We start from the raw sequence: 13,376 nt of genomic DNA, 5'->3' as shown, positions 1-13,376 counted from the left end.
AGTTTCAGCTCTAACCTCTGCACTAATGACAGGAACCTCTAGGTATTGCTTTCTGAAATCATTACGGAGCAACTGAGCATCCCTTGATGGCCTTAGTCAAGAAGCTGTAGGAGGGCCACATGTGAGTTTCATAGGCATTGCTGGTGTGCAGAGTTCTTATGACAAAGCCTGAGATCTCTTTAGAAGTGTCATGTGAGAGCAGCCAACCTTTTTATGACTGTTGTTTGGGGAATTTACCAACCAAATAGATGGAAAGGATGCTGACATTAAATGGACATAAAGGGATGCTGAAAGTAGGGATTTCTACTTTAACTGCATGTATGGACTGGCAGTTCTTCATCAAGGCAAGCCTAATGGCTGTCCTATCATCAGGAACACTTACCCTCTGTGGCCCACAACATAAACCCAGTCAGGAAACCACAAGAGACTTAGCAGCCTCAGAACTGTGCACTGGTCTGTGTCACTGCTGTACTTGTATTTACACCCCTGTGAGGCGAGGCCTGGCTCTGTTTGAGGTAGCACACATCAGCTGACTCCACACCCCTTCTAACAGGACCAACAGATACAGCAACTGCACTTGGGAGCCACCCCATGCAGATGCCATGGAAAGTTCATGAGCTTTTATGAAAACCACTGGACAGCACACAAGAGTAGGAGCGTGAGGAAACAAAGCACTCGAGTAATGGCAAATGTTTTCTCTGTGCCTGTGGCATTCTGCATCTTCCAGTGTCCTTGTTCTAACCAGAAGTGAGCCTCAGGGTGCCAAAGGAAATGGGATATGCAGCACATAATCAGTGGCCATGCCACATGGGGAGATTTTGAATGATCAACTCCTATGTCACGTGCAATTTTGCCGATCTTGAAATATGGCAAAGTACATTGTACTAACACATTTTGGAACTTTCAAAGATCCTGCTGATTGTATTTTTTTGCTCCCCTACAGAGAGGGAACTGCCAATCTGCATGGGGTATATTGTACCCAGTTAATTTTATAGGCCACGTGGAAGAGGGACTTATGTCCTTGCTGAATAAAATTTCAATTTAAATGTAACTCTCTGCTTGTTGTCTAGAAATGTGGAGTCACATTTAATTGGCTTGCATTGATCATTTGAAACTGCTTATTAGTTTAATGCAGTGTTTTGACGAAACTGTAGCCTTCAAATAAATGGAGAGAGAGGTTGCTACTGGCAATTGTATTCAAATTTTCCATTTACCAATATCTCGATTTATGAATAGCGTATCTATAACCCCAAAGATTTTCTGGGGCTTTTAACAATACACAGAAGTGGAATCTCAACAAAATTAAAATGTGGAGGCTGACAGAAAAGCATTACTGTTGCTTCTGTATGTAGCTCTTAATCTGGGTCCCAAGGAAACACTAATGGTTTTGAACAGGGACAAGAGAAGTGCAGCACTGCTAGAATGGAAGTCTGCAATATCCCTTATAGGTAGGGATACTTATAGGTAGTTTAGCATTTATAAAGGTATACATACATACATTTGGTATTACAGCACCAAAGACAAGTAAATTAGTTCCTCTATTTGTATAAAGGTTTTTCAAACCTGCTGACTGTTGTTAATGCAGTGTTCAAGTAAAAGTGGCCTTGCCAGCTTATGAAGGAATTAAATAGTTTGCAAATAGCACCTGTCAAAGTGGGGAAAAAAAAACACCCAAACATAAAACCAATGAAGTAAGTACTGCTTGACTTGGACTTCCTTTGGTCTCATTCTCAAAACTTTGGACGAAGAAGAACAACAAGACCTGACTGATCTGACTATTGCCACTCATTCATCTCAGGAAAAGCTGTAATACACGGCAGCTTTGCTGAAACCAACAGGGTTTGTTGATTGTTTCCAAGGGAAGGAACCACTCCCCTGAAGTCACAAACTTTGCCTTTGCTAGTGTTCAGTAACCCCTTCATCATGCTGTCATAGCAAAACTTTTATATTTAAGCCTTTGAGGTATATACAAGGGAGAAAAGACTTCTTGCTGTCTCAGTGGTTAATTGGCATTATCAGAGCTCTTATTGTGGTAAATTCTTCTTCAAAGTAAACTTTCAATAGCTCTATTGTGGCTTGATTAAACTTGTTTGTTCTATTTTTACACCAGCCTTGCCTGCTGATCCCAAATATATTACACATTCACACCTGAAGATGCCCCTATTTTTTCTTCATCTCTTGTTCACACTTTTAATTGACAACTTTTGAACTATTGAGTAGCAATACCCCGAAGTTGCTATGTGAACTGTGCTAAACTTTAGCTTGTGGTTTCATGTACTGAGTTGGACTTTGGTTGAAAATGACTTTGAAATTCCACACTGAAAAAACATGATGTTTTTGGAGAAGTCTTTAAAATAAAGGGGCAGAGTTTTCCCAGATTCTCAGTGGCATCTACACAGCATCTGTGAATGGATGTGATTCTACATTTCAGTGTTTGCCATGCCACAAACTATATATGTTTACATGACATTTCTGGCTTTTATAAAGTCATTATAATCCAAATAAAGTATGCGTGTCTTAGTTGCAAAGTACTCAAATTCTCATCAGGCAATAAGTAATAAATATATTTTTTTTTTGTTCTGAAATGTGACCTAGGGCTTCTCTGTGCTATCATGGTTCCAAAAGGAAAGGGTACTTATGTCATTTTTGACCATGTGGATAAATGAGAAGAATTTTACAAGTTTTAAGTCTGCAAACAACAGCTGAAGTGTAGCAGGAAGGAATATAATACACATAAGTCTACAGAAATTTTCCCCAATTGAGCCCAAACTACATAAGTGTAAAGCATAGTTTATATGGTGTTTCCTCTGGTCATTTAGTCTACTGACTAACTATCCCCATTATGAGAAAGTCATGTGTTATTTCTTGTTTGTGCTTATCTGGCTTTCAGCTCTTCACTGCTGCTTCATATTACATCTTTCCCTGCTGTATTAAATATCCCATTAGTACCCAGCAGAAGTAACTGCAGGAAAGTGCTTATAACCTATAATCATGTTACCTTTTGAACTCTATTTTGAGAAAGTAGAGCAAGCTACTCACTAAAGATATTATATTATTTTTTAACATGTTCTCATCATTTTTCCTGGTTTTTAACTTCCCCTTTCACTAATTTAAATTATTGAAACTGTCAGGAAATTAGGTCAAGTGTTCATGAACCTGTGTGCAAAGATAATCATTAAACTCTGTAATTGACTTAGCCAGATGTTTGAGGCACTCTAAGGTGAAGATCATTGGGCCAAAGCAGTAGAAAGATGTTGGACTTGTTTACATGTACCTCAAAATGTTCTTTACCTACTTGCCTCTATTTGTTCCTCTTATGTTGGCCAGCTGATCACCTTGAACTTTTGAGTGAAAACGTCCAGATAAAGAACATTAAAAACTCTTAAATGCTGTTACACTACAGAGCCTTCGCTAGACATTTAAAAGTAAGCACAGCCCCAGTTTTGCCCTTTCTTTTAAGTTATGTGTCCAACAATTCCTCTTGATGTCCCTTGCTAAGGAACACCTTGGTTTTGCACCATAGTCCTTTGTTTATTTGATTTTTGCCAGCATATCTGATCTATACCTTTGTAAGGAATGATCTATAACTTCAACTGTCTGATTTCATTTACATTTTCAGTACATTTAATTCCTGCACTAGAGAATTAAAAATTGCTGCTTAAACCTATCTGATTTTTTCACTATTCTGCCTTTCTTCCCCCCAGAATAGTATTGTTTACACTTTAATTCTAAATACTGCACTGCTAAGGTGCTGCCAGATTTCCTCAGGGTTTTTATAGATCAGTATCCCAGAAGACTTCACCTTTGAAACCTCTGATTTATGAAGTCTGCTTTTTGAAGCCTGCTATTTTTATTTTTTTTGCACTGCACCAACCTTTCAAGCCAAAGCCTTCCCACAGCTGTATTTTGTCCAAACATGTCAAAAGTTTCAGACTATTTTGGGATTTGTTAAACCACATGTGGATGCTATAAAGAAGAAATAAAAATCATGCACATGCAATAAGCATGCAGGAAATAATGACTGCCTAAAGGTGGCAGCTTTTCAAACGATTTTGTGATATTTTTTATTTCATTTCATGAGGAAATAAACAGGAGAGTAAAGCTTGCCCCAAGGGAAAAAATTGTCCAGCATTGCAGTAAAGATGCAACATTTTTAAAGCACATGCAGTAATACCCAGTTTAAACCACATGACCAAAACGGGAATCATATGCCAGAAGGAACAATAAATTAATTTAAAGCAAAAAAAAAAAAAAAAGTATTTCAAAATTTTTTTGTAGAAGTGCCTGCCTCACCTTGATTTTCCATGACTTTCCATGATCCAGCCATGAATAAAACATCTGGGGAAAATCTTGCGTCTTGCTTAAAATCTTGTGACTTTTAGTAAAAATTACCCAGACTTCTAACTTGCTAGATGGTGAGATGTCCTAAGAAGGATTTGACCTGCAACATTTGTCAGGGAAAGGGATTCCACAGAAACAGAACAAGCAGATAGCTTGAAGTGTAACTGATGTTGGTTGCAGCAGTATTAAAATCTGGCTGATTTTAAAACTAGGTAGATGTTTGCATGGATTCCCACCATGGGTTTGATTGCAGGTTACAAATACTCTTTTTAAAAGGTACAAATTTCCCGCCGTGTTCTGCAAGGACACCAGACTACCTCCAGCTGTACTCAGTGTGGATGGTTTGTATGCAGAATGCCTTCTTATTTGGGGTTTTGGACTATATTCTCTATTATTGAAATGGAACTATTTAAGCTAAACCTACTTCAGCACACAGTTACTGATTCATCTTTTGCAATAAAAAATTCAAAGTTTTTATTTATTTACAGAGAAATGGAGACCTCAATGAAGACAACCCTATGAGGCATTTAAACAATAAAGCATGAGAAATACAATAATTGTTGCTTCATAGAATTCTACCCATCAGTTCCTATTTATTTGTTTTAACATTTTGGGCAATTACAAAGTCAGAAAAGGAATAATAATTACTAGTCTGTTTTTCCTCAGAGATCTGACCATTAAAGCTGATGTCAAGAAATGTAGAGAGTCAAAACACATACATTAAATTGTATGTGTTTAGATATGCACCACAACTTTTAAGCAAGCAATAAAGGCTGGAGACAAAAATTGTATCAGCTTTTTGAAATCCCAGAGCATTTATACAAGTAAAATTCATTGCTAAAATGCTGCTTTCAGGCCACTGGAGATACAGTTCATTATCTGCAAGGTTTATTTGACTTTACTTCAATAGAATGCAGAATCTAGGTATTCATCTGCCTGAGCCCTCTGAAGACTTAATTTCAGAGCACACCTCTAGGACAAAATGGAGTCAGACTCCGTAAAAAATATAATGATGGCCCCTGCTGTTTCCTTTAATATCAGCATGTGTCAGCACCAAGCAGTACTGATCGTCTTGCCTCCTTTCATGTCAGAGCCCAGTGTTTAAGGCTGTTGAGCCAGGTGAGAAAAATTTCATTCAGTGCTCTCATGTCTGAGGGGAGTACACAAGGGACCAAGGCTAACAGAATGAGCTGGTTCTTTTAATGAAGCAACATTCCTGAGCAAAAAAAAAAAATCCCACACTCAGCCAGAAAGAGAGCACAAAACACAGCATGCCACTACAATTCTAGCTGCTCAAGCACTTGTCTAGAATTTTTGTTTTATTATTCCTACCACAAAAATATTTCCTGTGATTAACATAGGAATCATCCTGGGATAAAATACAATGACAGTCTAAATGCATTCTTTGATGTTATCTTACTCTTCATTAAGATTATACTTTATATGCTCAATGATATTAGAAAATTCAAGAATATTGGAAATAAATACTCTCAAGGGGAAAAATTATTTTCATAGTTTTAGTCAGCCAGACATTTGGGGAAAACATCAAATATTTTTACTTGAAATGCAAAACTCTTACTTAGTCTTGCAAACCTGTAAACTTCAGCTATGTTTCAAAACAAAACACAGAAACAAAATAAGTAAAAAAAAACCCTTGGACAGTAGGTCATATCTTCCTATGGTTTAACCATATGTTCTTTGTGGTTCCTTTGGAAAGGTTTTCTCCATTCATATTACTCCCAGGGCTTTAGAAATGTACGATTAATATTGAAATCAATATCTCTTTTTGGTTCAAGCTGCTTATAGAAACATTGATTTTATTTTTTTTTTCCATGCACAATTTAGTGAAGAAAAGGAAGAAAAGCTCACCTACCTAAAAAAAACCCCTCTGTTAATGTAAGCTCCTTCACGACAGGGTATCAGCTGTTCCCAAACCCAACATCTTTACTAGCTCATTCATGCAATTTTTGTTTCATACTTCTCAAAGCTGCAGTATTAGATACAGGTAAATGTGATACTTATTTGCTGATCGCATCCAATGTATATCACTGTAAAAGAACAATCTAAATAGTACCCCAAACAGTGAACTCAAAGCCCCACTGAATTTAGGTCCTAAATATTTACCAGCATTAGGAGAATGTTATGATACTGATCACTTGTAATTATGTAGCAATGACCTTGGGTTTTCTGAATTTCACAGCTCCCTTCTTTTGTCTCTGTTCTGTTCTTTGTAAGCTGTTTCAGAAATACAAAACTAGAACTGTAAATTAAGCCATTATATAAAGGCATTGGATAGGAAACCATACCTACTTAACAAAATGTAGGTTCATAGTAGAGAACTTAATATCTTCACAACAGTGCAGTGGCAAACTGTGGACATGGATGGTCTTACAAATAATGTCTCAAATGCATTCTTCAATTCAGTGGTTCCCACTTTTGATAATGCCTTCTTATATCGTGTATTTGCCCTCTAATAAGCCCTCCTTCCTCATACTGTAACTCTCAGCCTCTTCCTCCTCACTTCTTATGAGTTTTGGGAGATGTTATTAGTTTTTGGGTTTGTTTGGGGTTTTTTGGAGGGGGCGTTCACTTTAACACGTTTGTCCCACATGTCTAATTGCTCCTTTTCTTGATGTTAAATATTTCCTCAATTCAGCTTTTTTCTTGAAGGGAACGTTGTGGGTTCACATGTTAAGGCACTGGTGTGTAAATAAACAGTTCTGAAGGCTCTTGGTGTCCACTGAGGATAATTAATTAATCCTGGTGATAAGCAGCCCAAATGTATTGCAATTCCGCTACCATACATTAATTTCTCTGACTTTAAAGCTGACTTTGCTAATTCTCTAACACAGATGTTTCATAGCTGAGTTACTGAAACACCTTCCATTCTCAAAACTTTATATACTTTTACTCTTTTTTGAGTACATTCTATCAAAGTGGGACTTAATTTTCAATGTTTGTATGTTTGGTACCATCTCATGTTCAAATGTGCAAATAAATTCCTAGTGAACATTTTATGAACTTTGTACTTTTGATATTCAGCTGTTCATACTTGGGAGGTCTGCCTTTTCTTCTAGAACCTTAGGTGCTTAAAACAAAAATTGCACTGGCTCAAATATGAAGGACACAGGTAACTTGGAAAGAGTCATATTGAAAAAGCAAGATACAATTCATCTTGCATCTTTCAGTCATTTGCAGTTCAGTTCCTATAATGTTCCCAAATGATATAAAAACTTACCAAAGCCATTAACATTATACCCGTAAAAAATCATACACAGTCATAAAAATACTGTTACAATCTTTAATCTATCAAAAGCCTGGAAATGGCTGGTTAGGGAGATATATCATTAGCAAAGCTTAAACGTTTGGTTGTTTGTAAAAATGTACTTTCAACATTCCAGTGGCAGCTTTGAGTCAGGCATGCCGGTGAGGTTTTATTTGATTTAGTCAAAACACCCAGCTGGAACAAACAGCTGGAGAAAACTGGGGAATGTGGGAGGAAATGAGCAAGTTTGGTCTGACTGTGGCCTTCTTCACACCAGCTGTAGAGGGACAGCTGGGCAGAGTCACCAAAGCACCCAGTGGCAGAGGGTACTTTTGCAGAAGAGAGGAAAGCATTTCAGTGAGCTCAGAGCTAAATTACTGCTGCTTCTACACCATTGCCTTCAGCCAATCTACTGTCTCATTCACAAAGAAAAGACAAGTAAGGGGAAAAATATTCATCCATTAATCTCTCCTCTTCTGTCTGCCTTTTTTTTTGTGGAAAAGTGATATTCATTCTCTGTGATACCCCCTGTGGCTGCAGCCTAAAACCTAGCAGGGGAGCTGTGATCACCCTGCAGCTGGGAGCTGTTACTAGAGCCATATTTTGTACAATATCTTTAGCTTAAAATAATTTGGCAGAACTGATTTCTGTTTTACGACTCTTGGTGGATATGCATTTCCATTTTAAAAAAAGGTTTCTGCACTGTTCCTGTAGTAAAGCCCTCCAGGTGAGACTATAGCTGTTTTTCCAGCAGAGGAATATCTCTCCCCTTTCTCCAATGCAAGTGCCAGTAATCCCAGCTTAGCTGCAGCTGTGCTGATTAAAAGAGCCTGGAGAGGGAAGTGAGAAGTCAGGAGGTCCTGCAGCAGAGGTGCCTGCACAGTTAGCCTGGCCCATTAGTTCTCGTGTCCCAGGCTCTTCAGGTTCTGTGGGGTAGACCCTATTAAATCTGTAATTGTGAAATGGGAAAAGTAATCTTTATCAAAAAATAGCCCATTTTTGCAGTACTGCTTGAGGCACAAGTATATGAGATAGAGAGATAGATAAAGGTACTGTAGTACAGCTTAACGTTTGGAAAGAGCTGCTGCAAATGAAGTCTTTTCTATCTTTCTGTGCTTAGATATTCTTGTGCTTCTCTTAAGTCCTTTAGTTTGCTTTGCTCTGAATTCAGGGAACCAGGATGTAGGTGTTAAATGAGGAATACACCCTCTAAAGGTAAGAGTTGTCCTGTAAAATACAAATGTCTTATTCTCAGTTGTACTGTCTGCAAAGTGCATTGACAGAACTTTGAATGCAGTGAAAATTAAATAGAATTAAGCCAATTATGTTCATTTTCACGGCTAAATCTTTTGGATTGTAGGATTGATGTACACAATGAAGGATTTAGATTTTAAATGCTGTGTTCTGAACCCTTATCTGTGCATTAGTTATTCACATATCTGTAGTGCAAATCCTGGATTTTGGTCATCAAATGCCTGAGAAAACAAGAGTCACTTCTTGGGCTGTCATTTCTAAGTATAAACAACATAATATTCATGAATGCAGATGGCAACATGGGCCTAGTTTTACTTTCAGTGCTTCATCCTGCACTTCTTTGTGTGCACTTTCACTAGAAACACAGCCAAACAGCTGACAATCTAGTCAGCACTTCCAGCTGAAAATTTGCTTTAGGTAAAGGTTCATTAGGTAATGAACAACTCCTAGTAATAAAACCACCATTGGCAGCAATTGTCTTGTGGATCTTCAATTTGATACATGGAGCATCCTTGAAAGCATTCCTAATCAAACAAAGGAAAATTCCAGCATTAGGAAAGAGCAGAATTATATCTGAGATCCATACTTCTCACTGCTTGGAGAAGCCTGGCAACAGGCAGACTTTAACTGAATCTATCTGCCCCCTGTAGGTCAAACTTAGAGATACAACTTTTCTCCTACTCAAACTGCATCTGCTTGAAGCTTACCAGTTGTAGCATTAAGCCAGTTTGGTGCACGCTGCTTGTTAACCTTCAAAAGAATAGCTGTAGCCTGCAGATAAGTAAACCTTTTCTTCAAGTTGAGAAGGAATTCTAACTTATTTCCTTTGTGGCAGATTTACACCTTAGTGTATTTTTATTTTTAATAATGACAATTATAATGATGAGGCATGCAGCAAGGATTTCTTTACTTCTGTGAAGTTCCTTCTACCTAGCACCTAATGTGAACAATAGAAAAAAGACTACAAGGTGCTGGAGCTTCACAAGAAACTTATTTGAAACTGTCTAATAATTGCAGTTATTTAATTCTTAGTTCAAAATTTGATTTTGAACTCTGTCATAGACACATGAGATGACTCTTCTTGATAGAAAATGGCAATTATTTGGACTTAATGAAACATTAATGCATTCTGTTAGTTTGTGGTTCGGTGGCACAATGTCTGTTGAATGTTTGGAGGGGGTTGACCCCCACTGAAAATTAAGTTCCCTCAGTTTAGATACTCTTTAGATTGAATTTTAATTATAGAACTGCTGTAGGTAGAAATAAAAGCAAATACTGACCACCCCAATGAAGTCCAATATCTTCTCAAAGCTGTTTGAAAAAACAAGCAATTCTGATGAGTTATTTCTTTGCTGTGCAAGGAATTAGTCTATCAAGCCTATTGTTTTCTTGAAAAAAATTCTTAAACACCAGCATGCCATAACTTTTTACATTTTAGTCGGGAGGAAAACACTTATTGCCTTTCTAATACACAGACATGTTTCTTCTAATAAGAAGCAAAAATACATTCAGGTGAGGTAAGCCAAACCTATTTTTCAAAAGCTGGTCTCTCCTCCTTTTTCTGCTCAGCATTCCATAGTTCAGCAATGTGTGTGTTTGTAACTCTAACTTCTTGATTTAAATAGAGTTTCACTGAGAGAATGGGCTGGAAACTGCTGCTGCTTCTTTTTGTGATATTATGAATATGTAAGAAGTTTAGAAGAGGGAAGATCTCAGTGGATTTTCCGGAGAGCAAGCATTTATTTGCAGCAAAATTAGCTTTAATGAGTATCCTTACTAAAGGTTCTTGAAAAAGAGGAAGGCTGAAAAGTGACAGCTCCCACTGGGGCTGAGCTTCAGAAAATATATGTGAGTGGTATGTACCACATTTGGGGGTTTTCCCTGCTTACTCTGAGGTAGAATATTTTTGACTTTTGCAGTGGGTCAGACTGCTTTTTAGAGAAGCAGCTTGCTTGATTTATTATATTATCAGGTGAAAGGATCTAGTCCAAACTTGGACTTACACATGTATGGTTTGGACTTACACATCTTAAGTAGTTACGACTAGATCAGAAGCAGAAAGCCACAGAGAAACTATACAAGACAGAAAATCCTTTATTTAGAATGTAAGCTCTGTCTCATCCTGCACTGAAGAGGTGAAGCTTTTATTTTACTTTTTCTTGAAAGAATACTTCACTTATTATTCACTTTCTTGGTTCAGTTTCATCTTCTGTTTTCTCACCTTGGAAGAGCTTTTCAGCTTAGGCATTAGCCCTAGAGTATGTAGGAGTTAGATTAAATCTTAAACAGTTGTTTGAAGCAAGTGTGATCTTACTTGATATGCTCAAAAGCTAGTCCCCACCGTATAACAGAAATATTTTATGGTTGTCTAATCCTTTTGATCCATTTTTGCCTGTACATTGCCTCTTACTGGTGCTGTTAGAGTAGATGTCAAAGTATTACTTAGGGTTTCCATACACAACAACCTTTTTGTGAACCCCTCTCTGTTCTGCATTCTTTTATATCAGAAATCAAGAGATTGGCAGTTCATGTCTATTTTGTAGACAGCTTTCCCATAGAAGCAATGTGGACTTAGATTTCGACTGTGATAAAGATTTTTCTCATTTTCTAAATTCACCTTTTTGTGGGTGTGTTCACGTGTGCACGTTTCCTTACTCAGAGAAGTTTTCTTCCTTCAGCACCTGACATGGCTGCTAGCAGGTTACGAGTGCTTTCTGACCACTGGCATCCTGACAAGCTTAAAAAAAAAAAAAATTAAAAGCGTTTGAGTCCATTTAAAATTTAACTCCTCTCTCGAGTTCATCTCAGCTGACCAACTTGTTTTGAAGCATGTCTTGCTGTGCTGCTAGATGTTAGCCTTCACATCATAAACCAGATTTTAACTGTGTGACTGTTTAAGTAATAGGGAATACCATGATACTGGTAACAGTAAAATCAAGGGCCAGATAGGAATGTCTCAAAGTATTCAAGTAAGACAAAAATCTGTGAAAAAAGTTTTCCTCATAAGGAATATGTTTTTGAACACTCCTCTTTGTTCTTTCAGATTGTTTTCCTTAGCAGTAGTCATGAAGAGTGGTTAGTGTGTAAAAGTAGTAACACGATATTGGAAATAAATTATACTGTGCATTTTTCTACATTTCAGTGAGTGTCTGGATTGCTACAAAGGGACTGTATTTATAAATTTCACTTCCCCTTAGTTGAAAAACCTCCAGTTTTTTATCTAAACTACAGAAAACACTTGGTTTCAAGCAGATTTGACTAAATAAAACTGTGCTTCTCAGACCTCTTGCAGCATTGCAATTTTAGGAAGAGGAAAAAAAAAGAGAAGGAAAAACGATTAGAGTATTGAGTTCTTGGGACCTGGCTGTGTTTCATGCAGCAGCAGCAGCTTTCCTTGGGACAGAGCCGTGACCATGCACAGAGCCCATCCTTTGCCTGCCACAGAGCAGATCCCAGTCTGTGAGGCAGAGCCCGAGACAGTGTGATCCTGGAAACTTTCATGTGTGCCAGAGAGGGGGGAGAGAGGGAGACCTAGAGCAGAGGCGAGCAGGGAGGAAGGCAGGCAGAGAAGGGAGCTTGCTTCACGCACTGCTGGAGGCTCCCAGAGGCAGACTGTGTGTGCAGCACTCTGGCTGGTGTGCAATTCAAATGACAGCGTTCATTGACTTTATTCATTGAATCGTTGAAGGACAGATATGACACCCAACTGCTGCTTCTACATGTTCTTGCTCATTGGCACTAAGGGTAAGTGTCCCTGGTTTCCTTTCTTGTTTTGAACATTGCAAAGCAGATAGCTGATAAACTTCCGGAGCTGATTTCTTTTAAAAACTAAGATATCTCAGTGTTATTTTACATTTCTTCATGTCAATTATTTTTCTATAGAATCGAAGTGTAATGCAGTCTCTCAAGGTTACTAGCTACATGTCAGGATCAGACGTTTTTGCAATTAACGCCTTGAGAGTTACTGGTAATAGTTATGAGCTGAAATTTAAAAATGAGAAACAGGTTAAACATTGCATAAATACTTGCTGTAAATATTTATTGAAGGTACCTACAGAATTGTCTTGACTCAGATGCCACGAAATCCTCATTTTAGTCTCAGTTCAGTAGTCTGAAGTGATCCTGTGCAAGTGCTACTAGAAGCTACTAGGTACCTCTCAAAGGGCAGAATGCGTTCAGGTAATAGGAATTTTTTAGCATGATAGACAGCATAACATGCAAGAAGGAGACTGAATTTATTGCTAGTTTTCTTTCAGATGCAAATCACTGCAGTGTGGTGGGACTTACACTGGACATACTGCTTATTTTAGTAATGTTTTCTTCATTTCATTTGAGCACCCTGTTTGTAAGTGCTTCTTATGACTTGGTAATGCTGTCCCTGTGAAGCTGCTGATGCTGAAAGCACGAATGTTGAACCTTCCTAATGATTACCATTTTCTGTAGTTGTAATTATTATAAATTGCTTTCCATTGCCTAACATCAATGCTAAAATAGTATTTCATTAATCGTGTAGATG

At 37.8% G+C, this 13,376-nt stretch overlaps 1 protein-coding gene across 4 annotated transcripts in view; it reads left to right on the top strand.

Annotated features, from left to right (window-relative positions):
• The first annotated feature begins 8,788 nt into the window (after window positions 1-8,788).
• RXFP1 (relaxin family peptide receptor 1) overlaps window positions 8,789-13,376 on the top strand; it is a 50,116-nt gene continuing 45,528 nt past the window's right edge. For all 4 annotated transcript variants that reach the window (XR_010721462.1, XM_066186062.1, XM_066186063.1 and 1 more), the window contains exons 1-2: window positions 8,789-8,821; window positions 12,549-12,604. Coding sequence is in view for 3 of the 4 variants with exons in the window: in XM_066186062.1 (XP_066042159.1) it covers window positions 12,556-12,604 (49 nt within the window). In the remaining variant the exon portion in view is untranslated. The remainder of the gene's footprint in view (window positions 8,822-12,548; window positions 12,605-13,376) is intronic.

Source organism: Chamaea fasciata, unplaced genomic scaffold (genome assembly GCF_029207755.1).
Source record: "Chamaea fasciata isolate MVZ Bird 193981 ecotype frontalis unplaced genomic scaffold, bChaFas1.0.hap1 SCAF_6, whole genome shotgun sequence".
NCBI lineage: Eukaryota > Metazoa > Chordata > Aves > Passeriformes > Sylviidae > Chamaea > Chamaea fasciata.
This window is presented reverse-complemented; position numbering and strand designations above follow the sequence as displayed.